This window comes from Ochotona curzoniae, unplaced genomic scaffold (genome assembly GCF_017591425.1).
Source record: "Ochotona curzoniae isolate NIBS_2020 unplaced genomic scaffold, NIBS_Ocur_1.0 contig_2321, whole genome shotgun sequence".
Classification (NCBI taxonomy): domain Eukaryota; kingdom Metazoa; phylum Chordata; class Mammalia; order Lagomorpha; family Ochotonidae; genus Ochotona; species Ochotona curzoniae.
The window spans coordinates 2,679,384-2,702,992 of record NW_024465421.1 but is presented as its reverse complement, the minus strand read 5'-3'; the positions used below and the strand labels follow the sequence as shown (position 1 = coordinate 2,702,992).

Below are 23,609 nucleotides of genomic sequence, written 5' to 3'. Positions count from 1 at the left end.
GGTGTCCAAGTGGCAGATTCACACGCTCTGCCACAACATTGACCCCAAAACCCAATTTTAAAGCAAATAATGTAGACGCTATGGAAATAGAATTAAATTTGTTGTTTTTTTTTTAAAGGAAACCCTTCACCTTGCTCTGCTTTTTGTTTCTTCCTCTTCTGTTCCTTCACTTGAGTTTTTATGTATACATGTATGTTTCAAAGGCAGAGTGGCACACAGAGAACTGTTTCATACCCTGGTCCCATGCCCCAGGTGGCCCCAACAGCCAGGGTTAGGTTAGACACAAGACAGGAGTCGGGAGCTCCATTCTGGTCCCCGCCCCACCTCCATGGGGACAGGGACTCAAGCACATGAGCATCTTCCATTGCACTTGGCAGGTTGCTGAGTCGAAGCCGGCATACCTGGAACTTGAACCCACATTCCACTAGGAGCAGCCAGAGTCACAGGCACAGCTTAACCGACTGTTCCACAGCACCATGGGTTGTTAATTCGTTTTCTAGATTTTAATTTAGGAAATATCAGAGACAAATCTCCTGAAAGCAAAACAATGGTATGACAGATTTTGACCAGCGGAACTTCTCAGTTACGTGTAAGAGGGTGTGATAGTTTGAACAAGTTTTTTTTTTTTTTTTCTGGCCCTTAGAAGCTGCTTCGCAGGTAAATGCGATTGAAATACAGGTAGTTAAGCCGCAGTGTCCTGGGGAACAACACATTCCAGCCAAATTGAGGACAAAGTGGAGGGGAGGCTCTAGCAACGGAAAGCTCACTTCTCTCCATCTTCTCCAGAGGAGGTGTTAGCTTGGCCCCAGGCTCTCACTCGTGGAGTATAGGGACAGTCTGGTTAGGGTATCCAGGACCACACCTAGTACCCTGCGGGATTTTCACTTTCCTTCTCTTGCAGAGGAGTTCCCTGTTAGAGACTCAAGAGCCCACCCCCTCCAGTGGTTTCAGATAAGAGGCTTGCTGTAGGGCTTACCTCCAGGGCAGTGAACAGAAATGCAGATGAAGTAACTAGCTTTTGCTTTGATCCCTTTTGCAGTTTGACAAATACCCTACAAAAGTTGACCCATTCTACCGGCACAGTGTGAGTCCTTGTTCCCACGCTACCCATTGAATGTAACCGCTTTTCCATTTTTGTGCTCTTGCTACAGATCAGTAAGTGACCAGCAGCTTCCCTAATCATCCTTGCAAGAGTTCCCCCTGCTCCTTGTCACTCTGGATGCTTGCTTTTGTGGCATTTCGCTTTGGGTAAAGATGCAGTATCATCCTCTGAATCAAAAAATCATAAGCTTTCCAAAATCCTTGAAAGCAGAGTTCTTAGGAGAGCCTGCAATCTGAGCGGAAACGCACAGAATTCCTGCGACTCAACTCAATTGTTTTCCTCCAACTAGAAAGTCCCTTATCTTTTTTTGACTTTTCCAAAAAAGCGGGTTTGCGTTGGCTGGAGGCTCGCTGTAACAACTGTCCTCGCTGTGACAGGTGCTGTGCTCCTGATTTTACTCAGAGTGAAAATAAAAATGTCCAATTGAAAGACTTCACTTTGAGACAAGAATTGGTTTCCCCTGGGGGAGAATCAAAACAAAACAAAACAGCTCATTCTTTTAAGCTCATACTTTTTTTTTCAAAGATTGCTGTTTTATGCAGTTTGGAGAATACCTTGGAGAGTTTAAATTGGTACCAGTCCACTCACTCGTTCATATGTTTAGTAGCTGTAACACAAGGGCTGGTTTTGATACAAATTTCTTGAACATTTTACCATGATATTTTGATTATGAGATGAATACTGCATCGCTTTTATCTGAAAATTTGCAAGTTTCTTTGCTCAGTGGTTTATTTATAATTCTTAATGAACCCCCCCAAAGGAAGGTTAATAACTCATAGCCACGTTGATTGACCATACCCAATTATTCTTGCTTTGATTTTTTTGATAGTATTATCATTTGAGTGGAAGTAAGACTTAGCAAAAACTCTTCCTTCGCACTCTGAATCGGATAGGACTGTATTTAAGCTGAAGAGCAAAAACGAGAAGATACGAAAATCAAGAATGACTTATCTGCTATTTTAGAAAGAATGTGGGAGAGTGCTCTTCCCAAAGGAATTAGGACTTGGTAGTTGGCTTTGTTCTGCCCAATAGTGTGATACAAAAATGCCGTGCAAAGTCTGAATTGTCTGTGGGTTCCTTCTTTGGGTCTGTCCCCTGAATGGTGGTTTTCTGCCCTTCATCTGTACTTTACAACTTAAATGGAAGGCCAGCTAACAAAAACAGTTCTTCTAGAAAGTTGAGTGGGCTCAACAGGTGGCTCGCATTTCCTTCTTAAGGCCATAGACAATGAGTGCCTTTCTGTCTGCACAGCTCGCAGAGTGTAAGATGGAGAATGAGCCTGGAGCCCTCAAGTTTTGGAAAGTTTTTGTTTTGACTTACTTGCTTCCGGTTTTTAGTCCAAAAGGGAATAAAGAGCTCTGTTTCTATTCAAAAGAGGTCAGGGGCTTAAGGAACATGGGAAGAACATTCCAGATTTTCTTTTCTTTCTGTCTCTCTCTTTTTTTTTTTTAATTGTAAACATTAAAGGAGAAATGCCCACCTGGAGGCAGAGTAATAGAAATTGGAGTGTGTTTTATTGTGGCATGTCTTTAATTACTCGGCTTTCTAAGCGTGCTGTGGGAGAGTTCCTTCATGTTATTAGTCATAGCGGATAATACATGAAGTACTTGGTGTCTCTCCCCTGCTTTGGGGATTAGGATGTTATAAGGGGAATTAAGATGCAATGCTCTCAAGTATCTAAAACACAATTTTAGACTTAAAAGTAGTTTTAAATGAGGGCACTTGGCTTGCAATCACTGTTTAAGTGGATTTAGTTCAATATCAATTAGTCTGAAAACCTTTGCTGCATCGTTGAAGGGAGCAAGATGAAATAAAGACCAATAGGAAAAAAAAATATGTGTATGTGCCTAGCAAACAGATAACATTGCTGCAATGTGAATTTCTGTCATTACCACTAATAGCTAACGTTAGGAAAGGCTTCCGTTATGGCTTTGAGTTGGCTATACCACACAGCTGTAGGCGTGGGGGTGTAACCATTGTGCATGGACCCAGAGCAGCAGAGTCTGAGAAATGTTAAAAATGTTACCGAAAGAGGAAGCTGTGTGTGTTGTCTTCAGTATCTGCTGTCTATGCGTCCCTCCACTGCACCTAAGTTTGTGATTCCAGAAAACTCCTGTCCTTCCTTCACAATCTTTCTTCTCCCTTCATGAAGTGGTCAGACCCACACATGCAGGAACTGGCCTCAGCAGCCCCCAGCCCGCTTGCCCTTGGCCTTTTAGCTATGGTTTAGAACTGGCTGTAAGTGAGAGACCTTCGTGTGCTTACTACAGACGCGCTTTGAGCGCCTGTAAGTCCGCCACTGGCAAGTAGAGCCGGGTGGTTTCTGTGCTCTCAGAATCTGTCGGGGAAAAAAAATGGCAGCTCTGTTGAACGTATAGGCTGAGTCTTTAGTTTTACCCTTCCGCCAATATTTGTCATCATCTTAGATGAGAAAATTAAATTGTCCTCCGAAATTGCCACTTCTAGAACAACCTAATGGAGCAAGGATTGTGAATATGCTGTCATTTCCTCAAACTATCAAACTCTAAAAGTACTAATTGAGTTTTAATGGCATCACATTCTAGCACTCATGAAGACTTACTTTTTTTTTTCTTCCTTCCCCACCCCCTCTTTTTTTCTTTTTCTTTTTTTCTAATTAACTTGTAATTTTCTGGGCATCTTATCTAGCTTAGCATCCCTCCTGTTTTCGATATGCATTAAAATCTCCAACCATTTAGGACTTCTATTCAATTTACCCATTAATAATTAGAAAAACTCCCTTCCTAATGATGTCCTCATCTGGGACATCATTTGTTGGCTGATTGATTCTGAACTACTTTTAACTTTCGCAGTGAAACATCCGTGGCACATCTGTGTGATCATTTCATCATGGCTTCTTGACTAATAGCAGCGAACTGAGATTACTTGGCTTGCTAATGTGATGTCTTTCTATGGGGAGGGAATTTGAATATATCACTTGCCTCCTACTAAAATCGTGTTTTTCCCTCTCCATCTCTGGCCACAGCTCTTCCATTCCTATCCTCCTGCAGTATCGGGCATACCCCCTATGATCCCACCCACTGGCCCTTTTGGTTCACTCCAAGGAGCATTTCAGCCTAAGGTAAGAAGCCTTACAGCGAAAGCACACACAGGCATGTTTCTGAGTGCAGCCCCAGGCCAGGCGTGCAGGTGGATTCTGCAACCCTCCCCCTCCCGCTGCCTGCAACGCGACTGAATTTGTCAGATCCAAAGTGACCCTGGGCATCAGAGTGAGACGATTGTTTTCAACCTCAGCAAGGAAAAACAAAAAACCCCTCAATTTTCAATCAGCAATACCCATGTAATCTCAGTTGAGCTAAGATTTCCTGTGCACTTTAAAATGTGCGGAATTTATATATGCGTGTGTATATATACATATATTTATATGTATGTATGTATATATTTCCTACCAAAACTGTAGGCCTTAAGGTTCACTGGTCAGGAACTCTGTGAAATGTCAGACACATGTGCACCAAGTTGTCCTCAAAGGCTAGGATTTTAACAGATGCAAAGCTGCCTATTGATTGTAGCAGAAGAGGCTGGGGGATGAGGCTTTAGCCCGCTAACATTGTAGCCTGTTCTTGGTGTCCAGGGAGTCATCTTCCCACTGTGCCCTCATTTCCCTCCAGAGCCCTGTCAACCCTGCAGGTGTGTGTTTCCCCTCCCTCTGAACTCTGTCTTCCCACCCCACTTGCCTCGGTCAAGGCATTCTCAGTTACTAACATCCTAGCGGGAAATGGACCTATTGCTGTTTGCAATATATTGAAGTTTCTACGTAGCCAAGGTCAGTGCAGTTCAAGTTGGGCCACAGATCAATATTGAAGAGTAATTGTGCAGAGTACTTCACCTTTTGAAATCTGGACACAGCCCCCCACCCATTTGACTTCCACACAAAACCACAGGCGAAATTCCTCCACTGGTAACCATTCTCAGGGTGTAGCGTAAGATACTTTGCTGTGTTTGATTTCCGCTTGGTTTGGCTTCTTTTCTCTCCCTCATCTCATGCAGTGTAGGACCAGACTTTCCCAGGATGAACACGTACTACTTTTCCAAAAGCCACGTTACCTTAAAAGTAGAAACAAGGAGAGAAATTAGGGGGCAACCAGGAAAGGCCTGGAAGGCCACTCCTGCCAGGCATGTTCACCTCCCTAGAGCTGTGTCGGGTAGGCAAGCAGGCTTTGTGATGACCCTGCTAAAATCCCTCCTATCTTGAGATAAAAGCATGGTGACTTTTCAACAACTTTTCCCCCTCCTCCCTTCCCCCCATTTGATCTTCAGAGCTCCCCCAAGGCTGTGGTCTGTCCCCTTTGGTTGCCATTGGCCTCTGATGGATCCCCAAACAGGCTGGTGGGTCATTTAATAAATTAGGCCATTTCCCTCACTCACAATTATCCAATCACACAGAAAACTACATCTGGGCAAGAAATTGTCTCTGCTGGTGTTGAAATGGGCCTTTCCAGGCCATCTTACTGATTGAATATGTAGAATGCAGCTCATTAACAGAGTTCTTCATATGTATGCAAATCAGGCTGTTAACAACTCCAGCCTAATTGTTAGTTGTACTGCAGCTGATTGCTTTTCTTTCTTTCATTCTCTCCCCCTTCCCACCCCACCCCACCCCTTTCGCCTCGTAGGCAAGGCTTCTGCTGAAACTTGAGCTCTTTTTCCAGATGAGTTCACTTGCTGATGTGGAGGGACCCACAAAAGTTGTGATTTCTTCAATAAAATAACTGGTGCTATTTTTTTTCTAGAAGCCCTTCCTAATGGAAAGTAGTGACTGTGCCCAAAGTGGGTTTTTTGTTGTTGTTAATTCAGAGGACAAAAGCCTTACACAGAAGGTTAATATTGTTAGTGATATTTAAGAATAGTGGAGGGAATAAGACAGACGAGGCAGAATTACCAGAGAAATCATTTAATAGTAGATCTGGGTGGTCCCTAAATTGGGTTCTCTTGTCCCATTTTCCACCACCGCTAATGAGTAATTATGGAGTGGTAATTCCTTGTTATTATCTGCCCGTTAAAATGTAGAGAGTTGGCCTAATGTCTGCAAAGATGCTCTCCGTTATTCTGATGAGAGGCACCTGATACTGCAAATTATAATAATGTTCACTTAAGCATTTCTTGCAATGCTTAGTGATAAAGCAGCAACAAAACCATGTCAGTCAGTACTATGAGTTCCCCAAGAGGAAGAGGAGGCTGTGGGCTGCAGATGTGTGTGTGTGTGTGTGTGTGTGTGGCTTTTCTCGCTGCTCTGTGCTTTTTTCTGCATGAAAGCTGCTGGGGACTGCCTCTGCTTGTACCTGCCCTTGCCAGGAAGGCTGATACCTGGTCAGGACCCTGTGAGAAGCCACCAGCGCGAGCCCGACACAGGTTCATGTTCGTGGCTCAGAGTAGAAGGCAGGCCTTCCTGATGGTTTGTGCTTCCTAAACCGTGTCCTCCTTCATTTGTAGACATCCAACCCTATTGATGTCGCTGCTCGGCCAGGGACAGTGCCACACACCTTACTCCAAAAGGACCCAAGGGTAAGTACCGAGTCAGTCTTGTCTCAGGTAACCCCAGGAGCAGAGGGGCACATATTATCCCTGTCCAGAACACACACCTTGCATAGCGCGTGTTATGGGAGCAGGTGCTGTTCACGTCTGTGGAGAACAAGTGGCCCTTAGGAAACAAAAGTCTGCTCTGTCATAGCCACGTCCCCAAAGGGACTGGCTAGCCACTGGGAATGGCTTATGATCTTTACCCAGAAAGTAGGCGCTGGCAGCTTCAATGGTTTCTACTTGTCTGCTTTTCTCTGCGTGCAACTCCTTAAGTTTTGCTCACTCCAAAGAGAGCTGTGAGTCGTTTGGAATGGAAAGACACGAAGTCAGGACATACACACACACGTGCGCACACCCTCTGGTTGGGGTCAGGATGTGGCCACACCTACCATACAGCAATTCTGGACTATTTTTAGTGTGTTAGGGAGCCTGCTATGCTGGAGAGCTAAGCAAGATATCCATTATGCATAATGTGTACTGCGACCAACTTCCAAAAAAAAGAATTGGAAGTTGGTATGACCTTGGCCCATTGATGGATGGTTCTTCCCGTTTCTCTTTAGAGTGAATGAAGATTGAATAGAGTGAATGTAATCAGAAACGAATGGCCAGGGTTGGGTGGGTGTTTACAGTGACTCAAGAATGCGATGTATTTTTGTGATGTTTCGTGCACTTCTTGGAACCCTCTGCTACTTGTCAGTAATGGGTATATCGGTAAAGAGAGCCCACTTGTCGTGCAGGTCTTCCCAGGACACCAAAGTCCCTTACTCCCCATTCAGTGTGGGCCAGGCAGGAAGGGGCCAGCTCCTCTTGTGTGTCACACATACATACAGGGAGCCAATCTTGCTGCCCCAGGGCGTGTTGCCTTTGATTGAGCTTGCCAGGGGACTTGTCAGTCTCTCTGTTTGGAGGCTCCTGCCATGGGGGAGGGGACACTTAGCACTTTTGATGGTGTGAAAATGGGTTAATGATTCTCTGAAAGGCCTTCATTTAAAAGTAAAATTCTAACATTTTAATTTCCCCTCCTAATGAAGCACTACAAATTTGTTAATTAGAGCAATTGTTTGAGTGACAGGCATGTAACCAAGTTGTCATTTTCTCTTCACAGTTGACAGATCCTTTCAGACCTATGTTAAGGGTAAGAACGCTTCTTCTAGAACTTGTTCTGCAACCTCCCTGTGACTCCTGGTGGGTTAAAAAATATAAATCCATGACAAGGAAGTAAGCCATCGAAATGTTAGAATAAAACCTTAGAGCCTTGGTGTTTGCATTTTTTTTTTTAAATTCAGGTACATGTGATTGAAAATGGCCTAAATTAGCTTGCTTTCATTGTCAGGACACTCCAAGCCAGTTTCTTCTATAGCAGAGAAAACTCAGATTCTCTTGTCCGAGTCAAAGCTTTGACCAGTCGGAAGTTAAGAAGAAAGGGCTCAACTTCTGGGCTGAAGTTAGTCTCTCGGGTGCAGGAAAACAAAACAAAACAAAACAAACAAAAAAAAAAACCACGTTGAGCTGCATTTATCTTGGCTGGCGGCTCCCCATTCTGCATGGAGAGAGGTGGTGACTTAACGTGGCCACTTGACCTATTTCTCTGTACAGGAGGAGGATGCTATAAACATGGGTTTATTGACCTCTTGCCCAATTGAAATGGCCTCAAGATCCAGAGATGGGCTGGCAAATGTCCTGAGAATGAATGCTGATAACGGGGCAGAGGGTGGAGGACAGACCCGACACGATGCTTGAGTGGATAGACCATGAGTTCCCTGCTCTACTCAGTCCGTTCCTACTGCATCTGAGCAGATGGCTTCATTTCTGCAGAGGGAGAAAAAATGCTCACGGGATGAAGCCGTGTACTATTTGTGATTCTGGATGGCCCAGAATTTGACTGCGAGAGAAAAGAACGGACCCCAGCCTGCAGGGGTCTCAGTAACTATTTCAGAAACAGCTTCTTAGTATAGAAGCCGACACGGCAGAAGGGGGCTGAGTTTTTTTGGTACAGAGCATCCATTCTGAACTGTGGGTCTCAAGTGGAGCAAGGTGTCCCTGCCCTGCACCTGCAGTTACCCTGCTGCTGCTCATAAGGTGTGAGACAACGCGAGAGACTGGGACCCGTGCACACTCCCAGAGGGCAGGAAGGACTTGAGACATGCAGAGACCTAGACAGTAGAAGGAAGTAGGTCCTTTCTTGAACTGTCCGGCAACCATCATGAGTTGACAATCAACTCTTGGTGAAGCACTTGCAGTAGCTAGTCATGAATTTAAAAAAAAAAATGGGAGGTATTTCTTGATGCCGCTCGGGGGTTAAAAATGACACCGGAGGAGGTTACTCTGGGTTCTGTCCCCTCTCTTGTTTTGATTTGATTCACAGACATTCTCTAATTAGCTCTTCTGAACGGCTGATTTGCATTAGAGCATGGCAGCATTTGTTAAGTAGGTCCTCCTACTCTGCCAGGCCTGCCAGCTGGCACCAGAAGAGAGAGTCAGAGACAAAGTAGGATTCAGGCCTTTCCCATCTTGTCCTTGGTAACCAGGGAGGACCTGAGCAAGTAGGGTTTTCTGGTTCTCTGGGCCATAGCCAAGATCTCCAGCTCATGTGGGAAGAGCGGGGAGCCCACTGTGACTCCCTTCTGACGGGGCTTGGAGAGCTGCTGAGCGGAGGCGTTGGGAGGGTATAAAGTGCTCTTGTTCCATGAAAGGAGCCTTCGGAGCCAAATCCCGCTGAGAGCTTGGGGGACATGAAAGGTGATTTTTTTTCCCCCCTGAAATGTCTTTCCCCTGCCCCCAACCACGTTGCTCTCTCTTGTTCCAGAAACCAGGGAAGTGGTGCGCCATGCATGTTCACATCGCCTGGCAGATTTACCACCACCAACAGAAAGTCAAGGTCAGTGGCTACCTTCCTGGTGGGGAAGGAGTGGGGCGCTGGGGTATGGGAGCACGTGGATCTGCTCAGGAGAGCCTGATGACGGGACAGGGCGCGGAGAGCACAGATTCTGAAGACTCTGTAAGCAAGGACGACCAACTCCCTCTTGGGGAAGCTTTTTGGAAACCACCAGCAAAATGATGAAACAAAAATGAACTAGCTCCTTGGTGGTGTCTTTCGCTTCGTTTGGGTTTTTGTTGTTGTTGTCGTTATTTTGTGATCCAAAGGATTAAACAGTGAATTAAATTCTAAAGTACAGGTTTGGGGAACCTATTTGTAGTGGCTAAGAATTAGAATATGGCAAATATTGAGTATTAGGGAAGACCTATAGAGAATTGTTGTCGTATGTGTATATGTCAATATCAATTGGTACATTATTTTCATTTTCTGACCTTGGAAAATGATAGCCATTTTATGTCGCGTACAGGATGATGCTACAAGACTGCCATTAAGTCATGCATATCACTAAAAATGACTCTTCTAGAAGTAGTTATCAAGTTTGCAGGGAACCTTTCACTGGGCCTCCCAGGGGCCAGGAGCAGGGTCTGGAATGTGGTCTGTGTCAGAACCATGTGGCCAGCACCCGAGCCGTCCACAGGTGGTACTTGTATTTCATGTTCTCATCAGACATCCATCATTTCTTCTCTGCTCGCCGGTGGTGCAGCAGGAAAGCCATGAAGACACACCTCGTGTCACCTGACTGGACACACATGTGTGGCAGAGGCAGCAAAGGGAGGAACTGACAAGCCCAGGATTTCCAGTCCTGGAGCCCATAAGTCTGTATAACAAGGCTTGAAAACTGAGTCATTCCAGCAGACCCCATGAATCCACTTCCTTAGGAAGAAACCTGTTAGCCCTGACAGCTTCTGGGCACCGTCCTAAGCATAGTAGAGAAGGGAGATGAACAGAGCAGAAGGGAAGTGCTTTGTAAAGCATTGGATGGCTTTTTTAGAAACAACCTGGTTAAAAGCATCACCTGCTTCAATCGCCCGAATACTGGCTGATGCTCTTAACATTGCACCAGTGAGTTCTGCTCACTCTGACTTAATGGTTAAGCCAGGCTTAATTAGCAACCTCAAAATGGAGCTCAGTGAGAAGATGTGATGCTCGGAAGAGCCAAATGGCTCGTTGGCATGGCAATTGGCTCAGCTCATTTTCTGCTCTGGTTAATGTGGTTTGTGCCATGCTTATAGGTGAGATGTACTTTCCTTGTGCCTCCTTGGCTGAGAAGCAACGGAAGTTATCTGCAAGAGCGCCCCTTGCCACCTCAGCTTCCATCAGGCGATGCAGTCAGGCCTCTCGAACACGAGGCTCCTCCGTTCACTTTTCTGTTCCAACAGACCATGTGTAATCCCCGTGTTCCATTCTGCTCCGTGGGCCTAACTTACGCTTAATGGAACTGTGCTGTGTACCATGCGATATTAGCACTAAATAATTTGGTGCCCCAATTAAATGAGGTACTCAAAACATTTTTAGAGATTTACAGTGAATTAGAAGCTTGGTTTGGAAGGTTTGGCTGTTACTGGATGGTGGAACTTTCATTACAGTATTCCCTATAGATCTGAGTAGAAATTACCTCTTCTCTTCTCCCTAATGTTCAGTTACCCATTCTTTTAGTCACTCCCCAAGTATTGTTGAGAAAGCCTCCCGCTGGCTCCCTGCCTGCTTGCTGGCCCAGCCTCAGAAGGCCTGCGTCTTCACAGCTACTTACTTGCTGAGTAACAATTTGGGTGTGTCTATTAAAAGTGATCAAAGAGGGCCTGGCGTGCTAACCTAGCAGCTAAAATCCTTGCCTTGCATGCGCCAGCATCCCATATGGGCGCCGATTCTAATCCTGGAAACCCCACTTCCCATCCAGCTCCCTGCTTGTGGCCTGGGAAAGCAGTCAAGGATGGCCTAAAACCTTGGGACCCTGCACCCGCATGGGAGACCTGGAAGAAGCTCCAGGCTCTTGGCTTCAGATTGGTGCAGCTCTGGCCATTGCGGCTGCTTGGGGGAATGAATTAATGGATGGAAGATCTTTCTCTCTGTCTCTCTGACTTTCTAATAAAAAAATAAATCTTTAAAAAAAAAAGTGATCAAAGTGTCTTGTTCTCCCAAGAGTTATAGTTTCCACCTTGAAATACTTGCATAAGCCTTCCTTTAATTTTTTAAAAAACATTTATATGAAAGAGACAGAAATCTTGCATCACTCTTCAAATGCCCAAAACAGCCAGGGCTGGACGAGGCAAAAGTTTAACAGCCAGGAAGTTAATCCAGTCTCCCACGTGACTGGCAGGGGCTCAAGCACTTGAGCCATCTTCTGCTGCCCCTACCAGGGTGCACACTGGTGAGAAGCTGGGGTTGGAAGAGATGCTGAGAGTCAAACCCAGCCACTTTGATATGTGCTGTGGGCTCCCAAGTGCTGCCTTAGTTAGGGCTACACCAAATGCTTGCCCTTGCGTTTCCCTTGGGACCCAAGAGCTGAGTGAGTAGGGGTTTTTAACCCTGAACATTTAGTAAGGATATGGCTAGGTTCTCGTCGTCCGTGGGTCAGTATGCATGTTTCCTCGGGGCGGCTTCCTCTGGGGGTCACAGCAGCACAAACAGAGCCCAAACGGTGAGGGAGTTTGAGGTGGAGCAAGGATGGGACCTCTGATGAACGTGAGATTGGAACAGAGTGAGACTCTGGAGTGGGCAGTGGAGGGGCGCGAGAGCAGAGGCAAGAGAAGGGCAGCCAGAAGCCTCAGGTGCCAAGGCCCCAGCCCAACCTAGGAGGAGGTCCATTCCAGGAGATGATGGGGAGCCAGGTTCCATAGCTTGAGAGCAGTGAAAGGTTGCAAGTCAGAGGAAGCCGGAGCATTTATGATGTGCTGGGTTGAGCTGCCAATTGCAATACCAGCATCCCCTATCATTGTCGGTTCAGGTCCCAGCTGCTTCTCTTCTTGTGTAACTTCCAGATAATACGTTGAGGAAGGATGGGGAGGATGGCCTAAGGTCTTGACCCTCTGCTGCCTCGTAAGAGTCCTGGGTTTTGTCCCAGGCTGCCAGCTTCACTCTGGCCCAGTCGTGGCTATTAGGACCATTTGGGATGTGAACCAATGGTTGAAAGATCTTTTTCAGTGTCTTCCTTTTTATCTCTGCTGCCTTTCACATTAAATCAGTAACTAACAAGAACAAAGAGTGAGCCCCGTGCACAGCAAGGGGTTGTATTACGTTATTCTTGCTAGACCAACCCCCCCTCCTCCTCTTCCTTCCATTGTTAATGCTAAGAGAAAAAGAAAGGGCCCCTATTAGCTAAATTAATAACCCCACTTCATTTTTGTTTGTTTTCAGAAAATAACATAACAAGGATTATTTGAAATTAGCTTGTAGGCATGCAAATATTTCTTCATAACATTCCGTTACTAATGGACTATGATCCGTTAGAGTACGGCAAAGAATCATTAAACAATTAATTTACACAGTAGATTATTCATGCAGAATTCCTAATAAAATGAGCTTTTAAAATACTATCCTTTGAAAACTGGCTGAAGTGGGTCTACACAGCAACACAATATACCTCTTTCAGGAACAGCGGCCATGGGTGTCCGCAGCATACGTTTAGAGTGTTCATGTTCTGAGCAGCCCCAAAGATCAAACGCTGTTTTTGCCATTTGCCACACTGCTCATGTAAGAAATGGGCACTGCCCCCGTGGTGGGCACTGATGACTGGGCTCGGGCCACACTGCTTCTTGATGCTTGTGGGTTCGCTGGTTGACGAGCAGAGGCTTTCCTATGTTTATGAACTTGAATCTCTCCGGCTGTCCGTCTGTGCTGCTCACCTTGACATCTTCCTCTTATTCCCCTTGGTGCCGCAGAAACAGATGCAATCCGACCCACATAAACTGGACTTTGGACTGAAACCGGAGTTCCTGAGCCGCCCTCCAGGCCCCAGTCTCTTTGGAGCCATCCACCACCCCCATGACCTGGCTCGGCCTTCGACTTTATTCTCTGCTGCCGGTGAGTTCAGAAGGGAGAGCAGGCAGTGATGGTGTAGTTCCCAGGCAGCTAAGGAAGTCATGGTTGGGGTCTGTTGGCCACTGTTCAGTCACCCCATCAGCTGGCACAGTCGATGCCAACTTGGAGGCAGCGTCTCAGGCCTGAGAAGGCCATGGGTCTTTCTTCGCTGCTGTAGCTTCTTGTAGTAAGGAAGCAAGCAGAAGTCATCTTTCCCGTAAGGGAACTTGGGTTGGTTCGCTGTTTGAACCTGTATTACACTGCTGTCATTCACAAACATGCCAGATGCTATTGAAAAAGATCAGAAAGCTTACAGCACGGCTCAGAAGGCAACAGGAACCATCTAGGGCTGTGGCTGTCTAGACACCGGGCGCCCCCGGAGCACTCTGATTTTGCACCCTGAAGTTGAGTCATGCCGTGCTATGATGCTCTGAGGATAAAGAAACAGCAGCGCGGCTGTACTAGGGAGGGGCGTCCACTTGCCTCCTAGCATTCTCCATTACAGAGCTTCAACTTGGGCGCCCAGTTGGCTGTAATGATGCAGGGACAAGATAACAGCACACTATTCTTTGGACCGCTGACCTGTATGCCAAGTCTTTTGACTTGCTTAACCTCTGGGCACACAGAAGGCAGGAATGAGCACCAATGTGTCAGAGAATAGCCCTTTTCTGCTCCAAGCACGCACACTCCAAAGGCCGTGGGAGACGGAGCAGCGGGCAATCCTCTTGCCGCCCGGGGTTCTGGCAGCGCACCATCCCCAGCATCCCGTTCTGCTTAGGAACTCCTTGGAAGGAGACACGGCATTGAGCTCATGCCAGGAACAGACTCTGGACCTTGGTACCCTCTGTGCTAAGCAGGACTTTTTCTTCTGGTCGCAGCCAGGGGCTCCCTGTCTGTAATCCTCAGGGGACAAGTTGCACACCCAACCTGCCCACTGTTTCCCTGGGCTTTTATCCCAACCTCGTTCCCTCTTCCTGAGCCCCTGGCATCTCCGTTTAAGAAGAGGGAAACATGCTCATTGCAAGAAAGCATCCCGGCAACAGGCCTCGCTGCCAAAGCAGAGGAAGCATGTGGAAGGGGGACGGATTCATCGAGGTCTTGGGTTTCTGTCTAGGGACACATCTGAAGGCCCGTTGCCATGGCACCGAGGCCCTGCAACCGGCCCACATGAAGAACAATCAGGGGAGAGAAATAGAGAGATTTCTCCCTGGCTTCCATCTGAGCCAATTGGAGGAAATGGCTTTTTTTTTTTTTTTCCTCTTGCTTCAGTGACTCTGGAACTACCAGCATCCCTGGGGACCAAGCTCTGGTCTTCATGGAGGCATTAATTAGCTTGTATTACACGGACAGTCCGTGGCCAACATCATACTTCGCTGGCAAGGCACTGGGGATGCCTAATGACTGTACCTATGTGATTTCGCTCTGTGGAGAAGGGATGTCATTTTTGTGCCTTCACAGCTAGAAGAGGCGCCACTGTCCAGGGCTAGACAGCCAACTCCACCCCCAGGTACCTGTGGATTCAGAGGTGCCATGCCCGTGACTTCCCCAGTCCTGTGTGGCTTCCTCTGCCAGGCTGGGCCCACAGAAACCTTGCAGCCCAAGAACCTAACTCAAGTACTGGGTGATCCCTGCTCCCTCAGTCCCCAGCCCCCAACATTTAGTTTGTTTCCCTACAGGAATTTTACGCTTGTTTATAGGAACTTTGAGAACAGGCAAGGGACTATGCAACAGCGATTAGCAAATCCATTAATTCAGGCCCTGTTTTGGCTTCTATTCCAGAAGGTAATCTTTTCCAGCTTAAACAATATTGGATTTTACCCAAAATGGTTATTTGGTTCAGATGTTCAGACCGGTATGTAGAACTTGTGCAGGCTTGTAAACTGCAGCCACTTTCATCTGCCTGCGGGTGCTGACGCCTGAAATAAACAGAGAGGCTTCAGCGGTGACCTTGGCAAACCTTTCGTCTGGAGCCGTGCATGCTTCCCCGAGAGCCGCCTCCATGCTTTGACGAGCCCATGGGATGCCCAAAGCATTGAGAAATACTGCCCTTCCCTGATTCTCAAATGCATTCTCCTTCCCTCTCTCCCTCCTTCCTTCCTTTCTCAGCCTCTAAGAAATGCATTGGAGGCGTCCTGAAGGAACAATGTTGCAGGCTGTCTACTAAGTAAGGGAAGTGCTGATGGACAAGACAGAAACCTAGGGAAAGGAGAGGACTAATTTGATCCACGTCCCCTGGCACTTTTAGCAATAAAGACTGCTTAAAGTCAGTCCATCTTAACAGTTTTGGGTTTGGAAAATATTCTAGTTAACTAGCTTTTCCTGGCGCAGGAAATGGAGAGTCCTGGGCAGATTTCAAGGCTTGTAATAAACTGGGTGTCTCATAGTCGTGCAAGGGCCCAGAGAAGCACAGCCCAAGTCTGTAGCTCAGGACGTCAGCTCCTGGGCCAGCGAGGAAATGGTGCCTGGCGCCAAGGCTCTGGAATGAGGTTCTGGGATGAGATGCCCAGAGAAGAATGCATCTCATGGCCAGACATTACTCTCAGCAAACCAATGTGCGTGTGAGCACCCTGACGCCCCAGGGAGGAGCCTGGCTTCACAAACTCTTCTAAATCACAAACCCTTCAAACCTCGCTCCGCTGTGGCACCTCCCCACTTCCACTGTGGGCCAGCAAGTTCCCACTGTTGAGTCTCTTTTCTGGGTGGTAGCTAGGCGAGCTGGCAGGAAGGGAAAGGGGTGGGTCATTTGCTGCTGCTCCACAAGAACATCTTCTGGAACCTGGCATAGGAGCCTGGGCTGGCTTCAGCCATGCCCACCCTTTCCCAACCTCTCCCGGGGTGAAGGTGCTGGTGGGAGGCGGGGGGGGGTCTTTCCGCAAGTTGCAGCCACGTTGGCTTTTGGTTGGGAGAAGCCTGATGTTGTCACGGCCTGGCCTGGCTGTGGCTGATGTGGGGGCGTCTGATTCTCGTAGGTGCTGCACATCCAACCGGGACCCCTTTTGGGCCACCGCCTCATCATAGCAACTTCCTCAACCCTGCCGCACACCTTGGTGAGTTGCCCGTTCACTGCTGGGGAGCTGGCATGCACCTTTTAGACAAGCCCCTGCTTGCCTGGCCACCCTCGGGTTGCACCTGCCAGCCTAGCCATAGTCACACATATCTCACTTCCCACTTACAGGCATGACCACAAGCTCCTAGAAATGCCAACACATACCACGCTTCTGCAGGCTTCCAGCAGCCCCCACCCCACTTTTCTCTCTGCCTGTGGGAGGTAGGGCTGGGAGGGGAAGCTGTACTTGCTGTCCTGTCCAGCAGAAGGCAGTCAACTCTGGCCCCGTTGACTAGCGTCGGCTCTAGGAGACAGAGCAATGAGACAATGATCAGGAGAGCTAGTGCCCTCTGTCACTGTTAACTTCACGCTGCCTGAACGGTTTGTCACCACCCGCTCAAGTACATGCTTTCTGAGGCCTCTGTGTGTTCAATGCTTTTGCAAGCATACAAGCAGGTGTGGGTAATAACGCCCAGCCACAGGGCATAGCTTCAGAATTTCATCAGGGGCTTAGTAAATTGTTAAGCAACTCTGCTGAGAGGTGTCATTTAAGATATTGTTTCATTTTTGATGCGTCAGAGCACATCCTGGCTCAAATAAAGGTCCCCTCTGGGCCCGAGGGGCATGGATGCGAGGTGCAACGTTCTGGGAAAAGAGCCTTCCTAAATCTCTCACTCTGCCAGCCTCTTCCCCCACATGCAATGAAAGCCTTGGGTATCATCCGGTAGAAGTGACACAGACCGAGTCTAGATATGTGTAGCTGACACCTGCCGTACGCCCATTCCCTTACTACCCCCTGCGCCCAGCACTGAACTTGGCGCCATAGAGGCCATGACCATGTCCATCTTCCCTGTCTTGTCTACAGAGCCTTTCAATCGGCCGTCCACGTTCACCGGCCTAGCAGCGGTTGGCGGCAATGCCTTCGGGGGACTTGGCAACCCTTCAGTTAGTGAGTACCTCTAACTTTTTAACATCTGCCATGGAATTCTTCATTTTCTCTGGTCTGTGTGTGGCTCAGGGCCTTTCTGGGTCCCAGAAAACTCTGCCCATTGGGTAATACTTGCAGAAGCAGTTCCAAGCAATGGGGTTAACCTTCAGCAAGCCAAACCGCTATGAGAGTGGTAATGCAGCTAGTCAGTGTTGAAGCCCCCTGGTGTTCACTTCCATCCATGACCCGTCTCTATCATCCGAAATACCCACAGCAGCTGCCCACTAGAAACAAACGCCATTGTCAGCATACCTGTTGCCCGAAGGAAAACAATCACAGACTGAACAGTAATCAAGTGTTGGGAGCCCATCGGTGGTGGTGGGAGCTGGGGTAGGGGAGCCCATGGTACAGCTAAGATATTGGCGTGGGAGACCTGAATCCCTCTCTCAGAGTACCCGGGTTCAAATCCTGCTCTAAGTCCAGTTTCCTGCTCATGCAGGCCCTGGAAGGCAGCAGAGAATGGCCCAAGGACCGGGGTCCCTGCCACACACGAGGGACTGGGGTGGAACTCTTGCACTCCATACTTTGGTGGGGGCCAGCCAACCCTGGCTGTTATAGATGTTTGGGGAATAAACCAGCAAATGAAAAGTCTCTATCTCCTTGCCTTTCAAATAAATAAAAAGAATTCTTTAAAAAAAACTTTGGTTGGCAGCGTTTCATCCTCCATAGTCTGGGAGGTGTGTCGTTTGCCCCAGTGAAAAAGTCCACTTAGAGCAGGAATGGGGAGACTTTTTTCTTGCCAAGGGACATTTGAATATTTGTGACATCATTCGTGAGCCAGGCAAAATTATCAACTTAAAAATAATTTGGCTATAGATGTGTTGAGTTGAGCTTCCCACCTGCAGTTACCTTGGCAGAACCATACCAATGATACTCTAGGCCTTGCACGGCCCCACAGACCTGACAGCCCTTGCCAAGATCCAGGCATGAATGCCCAGCCACATTGGTCATTTGGGAGGACATATAAATGGTGGAGCCATTGTTTAAAATGCGACGTGCAGACCTTGGGCGTCCGTTGAGGTCCTGGCCCAGCGTGGTGATCTACATGCACCTGTTTCGGAGGAGCCGTGGTGGCTCAGCAGCAGCAGGGGGGACCTGAAGTCCACTCTGAGCTGACACTTGCTGCCCTCTGAGTGGTACCACCCTGGCACACCTTTGTGCATGATTGGAGCTTGTGCACATGCCACGAGTCTGACAGGGGAGCTCTCATACCTGTTGGGTTGCTTTTGAACTCCCAACACTCCCACTTTTGCTTGTGGTTTAAAAAAATAATAAGAAGAAAAGCAGCAACAACACCAAAAAAAAAAAAAAAAAAAGCTGTGAGCTACCTCTGTAGTGTAGGACACACATTCCTCTAATGAATCTGTTAATCTCCTTTCCTTTTCCAGCTCCCAATAATATGTATTCATTTTAACTCTGAATGCTGTTAAAAGTTTTTTGGTAAGTACCTTCACTATAAGCAGGTTATATAATTTCTCTTAAACCTTTTTGTTCTCCACTTCGCCATTTCAGCACCCAACTCAATGTTCGGCCACAAGGATGGCCCCAGTGCGCAGAGCTTTAGCAACCCTCACGAGCCCTGGAACCGGCTGCACCGAGCGCCTCCGTCGTTCCCGACCCCTCCGCCCTGGCTGAAGCCGGGGGAGCTGGAACGCAGCGCGTCCGCTGCAGCTCATGACAGAGATAGAGATGTAGATAAACGGGACTCGTCTCTTAGTAAAGATGACAAAGAAAGGTACGCAAAGAAACCGCTCTCCGAGTCCCGCTGGGGGAGCCCGCTCTGTGCCATGGGCCGTGGAACCGGCCACTCACCCTCCCCGTCCCAGCCTCGTGGCCTTCAGCCGCCCCTGGGCCCCCCTGCCCCCCACCAGCTCCTTCCGAGTCAGTGCGCGTGCCAGCCAGCAGCCCTCGCGCCACCCCCCCGACGGCAGCGATGGCAGTGCAGTGTAGGATTCCTGCCCTTGCACACCTGCCGAACTCCCCCCCACCCGTGAGCAGGAGGCTGTCCCCCACACGACTCTTCCTCCAGCGGCCAGGTAGCCGGAGCGCAGGCGCAGACACACACACAGCATGACCCAGTGCCATGTTTGCTTTCCAGTCCGTGCGGTCCATTCAACCATCCATAGGTTTTCCTCTCTCTCTCTTTCCTTTTGTTTTCTTTGAGAAAGTCATGTTCGCCTCGCCTCATGTTTTTCTCAGATTTTGTTCGAACTCAAAACCCGGGGCTCACAGATGATGAAATGCGATTGTACTAACCTAGATTTAGAGAAACGGCAAGAGGTTCTGGTTTGGGTGCTGTTTCACCCATGGGTGGTGGACTTTCTTAACTGTTGCCATCTCTGCTTGGTAAGCCTCGCCTGCAAAAACAAGTCAGCTCAAAGAGAAAATGTCCCGTGGTGGTTTTCCCGAGGAGAGCCCTAAGCCTTCTTGACAAAATGTCTCGGTTTTCCTGGCTGTTTCCATTTTGAACTAACTGCTAAGCAGGGTATAAGCAAGACATGCTTCATAACAATTTTCTTCTATACACGCACAGACATATGGGTAGCATGTACTACCAACTGAATAGTATTCAACTTTGCAGGCTCTGGCCGTGGCAGGTCTGTGCGTACTCATTCCTTGCAAGGGCTGGTTTCTTCCTTGCAAAAGGAAGACACAAATTTTCCTTCAAGGCAAGGTGACAGAAATCTCTTGGCCAGCAGGAGGAGTGCTCACAGCACTCAGCTCAGGGCTGGGAGTTGCCAAGGTGAGGCAGGTCTACACCCAACAGGCAGGTGGCACCCTCCAGGAGCTCTTAGAGAAGATGCCAGAGGGGTGAAACATGCCACGTGGCCTGCAGACTTCCCAAAGTTTTCTTGCTGGAATCACCGTGGCTTCTGGGCTTGGAGCCAGGAAACTTCCTGCGAACTGTGTATACTCTGTATCTCTTGAAAGTGTCTTCTTTCAAACCTTGCTGGTTGGCAAGAACAATGGCGGGAGGGGGGGACCAGGAGGGCCGGGAGGGCGCTGGGGGTTGTCCTGTGCCTCTCTGGCCCCTTGCCATCTCTGAACCAGCACCACCTCCAGGTCTCTGCTTTCCCTGTGTGTCTTGGGGTTGTTCCTAAGACGCTGCCAATTCTGTGTCTTGATCTTCAAGGTGTATGCTCTTGTCGGTCATGTTGGGTCCTTCCTGTCTTAAGCCTCCATCCAGTAGTTTTCCAGAACTCTTGTGACACTTGGCCATTCACAGAAGTTCTTGCAGTTTGTCCTGCACTGGCCCTGTGAGGGTCTGTGTTTATGCACCTGTTTTTCCTCCATCTTTCTCATCGGGTTGTAGTCTCTGGGTCCCACCTAGGACACAGGTGCCTTCCTGGCTTCCGGCCACACTTGCCTCCTGAGCCGTGTCCCATCAGGCTCCTCTGCGTCCTGCGTGCGTGCAGGAAGACGGTGCCCTCTGTGCCGTGGGCTCTTCAGAGATTTCATAGCTCGTTCTAAAAAAAAAAAGCCAGGCATGGCTTTCAACATCTGCTGTGGTAGAAACCATACCTTTTCATTTAGCGTCTGTATTCTTGACGTTGTTGAAACAGCACCTTGGGCTCTTCATTCTGCTACTGGCCCTTCCCCCTCCAAGTTGAGAAGGAGAGCCACCACTGCTTTGGGGGCTCCAAAGGTGTTTCTCCCTGCACTGGCTCATCCTGAGGGCTCTGTTGCCACATGGCTAACTTCCTGACCACACTGGTCCCTCTGAACTTTCTGGAAGAACTTCTTCCTGGGATCTTGGCTCTTAAAGGAAAGCTAGAATTATTCCTCCCCTGCCCCCAAAAGACTGCACCCCTCACCCCATTCCTCCTACTTCACACCCTCCCCTACCCCATTAAGCTTCCTTGCAATCCAGGTTAGTGAGATCGGGATGGCTGGCCGGTGTGCCAGCTGCCCCGGGTAACCCTGGGAGCCACACCCCACCGAGCCTGTCCTCTCCTCACCTCCATCTCATCGGTGACCCTGCCAGGCTGACAAGCCCATCTCACAGTGCATTCCCTCTTTCTTCCCCAGGGAAAGCGTTGAGAAAAGACACTCCAGCCACCCCTCACCAGCACCTCTCCTCCCGGTGAACGCCCTGGGACACAACCGCAGCTCCGCCGAACACATCCGGGGTCACCTGAACACCGAGGCTCGCGAGAAAGACAAACCCAAAGAGAGGGAGAGAGACCACCCGGAATCCCGCAAGGACCTGGCCGCCGCCGATGAGCACAAGGCCAAGGAGGGCCACCTGCCCGACAAGGACGGGCACGGCCACGAGGGGCGTGCCGTGGGCGAAGAGGCCAAGCAGCTGGCCCGGGTGCCATCGCCCTACGTGCGGGCCCCGGTGGTGGAGAGCACCAGGCCCAACAGCACCTCAAGCCGGGAGGCCGAGCCGCGCAAGAGCGAGCCGGCCTACGAGAACCCCAAGAAGGGCTCGGAGGTCAAGGTTAAGGAGGAGCGCAAGGAAGACCACGACCTGGCGCCCGAGGCTCCGCAGACCCACCGGTCCTCAGAGCCGCCCCCGCCTAGCTCTTCGGCCAGTGTGCACCCAGGGCCCCTGGCCACGATGCCCATGACCGTCGGTGTGGCGGGCATCCACCCAATGAACAGCATCAGCAGCCTGGACAGGACTCGCATGATGACCCCCTTCATGGGCATCAGCCCCATCCCCGGGGGAGAGCGCTTCCCGTACCCTTCCTTCCACTGGGATCCCATCCGGGACCCCCTGAGGGATCCTTACCGAGAACTGGACATCCACCGGAGGGACCCCCTGGGCAGGGACTTCCTGCTGAGGAACGACCCTCTGCACCGGCTCTCGGCCCCACGGCTCTACGAAGCCGACCGCTCCTTCCGGGACCGAGAACCCCACGATTATAACCATCACCACCATCACCACCACCACCCGCTGTCCGTGGACCCGCGGCGGGAACACGAGCGGGGCAGCCACCTGGACGAGCGTGAGCGCCTGCACATGCTTCGCGAAGACTACGAGCACACGCGGCTGCACTCGGTGCACCCCGCCTCGCTGGACGGACACCTGCCCCATCCAGGCCTCCTCACGCCGGGGCTGCCCAGCATGCACTACCCGCGCATCAGCCCCACGGCGGGCCACCAGAACGGACTGCTCAACAAGACGCCGCCCACCGCGGCGCTGAGCGCGCCTCCGCCGCTCATCTCCACGCTCGGGGGCCGCCCGGGGTCCCCACGGAGGACTACGCCCCTGTCGGCCGAGATCCGCGACAGACCCCCTTCCCACACCCTCAAGGACATCGAAGCGCGATAAAGGGGGTGGGGCGGGGCGAAGCCACGCGCGGGACTCTGCAGAGGCGCGCGCGCCCTTGAACTCCCGCATCCCTGGCACGGACGAGGACATGGAGCCGCGGCCCCGCCCACCCTTGTAAAACAAAACAAAAAACCACCATGTACAGACTCAGTGCCGATTTTGAAATGATTTTTTTGTACATTATACGTTGAGAGTTTTTGCAGCTCTTTTAGCTAAGTCATATGTTCTCACGTCTCTTACTCTCCCCCTTTTGTTATCGTTGTTGTTGTTATTCCTGGTATCAAACTCTTGGATTATTATTCTTATTCTTTTGGAACCCAAAGTGTAGATGACAACACACAACCAATTTCAGGATCGATTGGGGAGGGGAATGGCAGAAAGCTCATGCCATCCGTCACGCGGAGCTGTTTTTCGAGGAGGGAAGGCCGTGTACATAGTTATGTAAAAAAAAAAAAAAAAAATCAGAGTGCTTCATGACCTACTGGTTCATATATGCAAAAGGGTAAGACGAAAGCTTTACTTTGTACAAATGTAAATAGATAAAAGAGTAAGTAAGATATACCTGAATCCTTCTTTTAAAAATGTGCTATTTGCAGACTTGAGGCCGGTGGACGCAGCCGCCGCGTCCCCAGTCTATCGCTAGACAGCTGATCCCTTCAACTATGCAATGAATGTCCGGGTTCTCCCAGGAGCCCGTCCAACTGTCAAGGAGCCTTTTCCAGCCCATCTACAACACACTTA

At 49.3% G+C, this 23,609-nt stretch overlaps 1 protein-coding gene across 3 annotated transcripts in view; it reads left to right on the top strand.

Moving 5' to 3' along the window:
• AUTS2 (activator of transcription and developmental regulator AUTS2) overlaps nt 1-22,969 on the top strand; it is a 1,065,184-nt gene extending 1,042,215 nt beyond the window's left edge. For 2 of the 3 annotated variants that reach the window (XM_040972777.1, XM_040972775.1), the window contains exons 10-19: nt 1,040-1,084; nt 4,107-4,202; nt 6,572-6,643; nt 7,764-7,793; nt 9,465-9,536; nt 13,415-13,556; nt 16,523-16,600; nt 17,465-17,548; nt 19,100-19,322; nt 21,617-22,969. In XM_040972777.1, coding sequence (XP_040828711.1) covers nt 1,040-1,084; nt 4,107-4,202; nt 6,572-6,643; nt 7,764-7,793; nt 9,465-9,536; nt 13,415-13,556; nt 16,523-16,600; nt 17,465-17,548; nt 19,100-19,322; nt 21,617-22,868 — 2,094 coding nt within the window. In that variant the 3' untranslated portion in view covers nt 22,869-22,969. The remainder of the gene's footprint in view (nt 1-1,039; nt 1,085-4,106; nt 4,203-6,571; nt 6,644-7,763; nt 7,794-9,464; nt 9,537-13,414; nt 13,557-16,522; nt 16,601-17,464; nt 17,549-19,099; nt 19,323-21,616) is intronic. The other variant, XM_040972778.1, reaches the window with a different exon arrangement.
• Nucleotides 22,970-23,609: the final 640 nt, after the last annotated feature.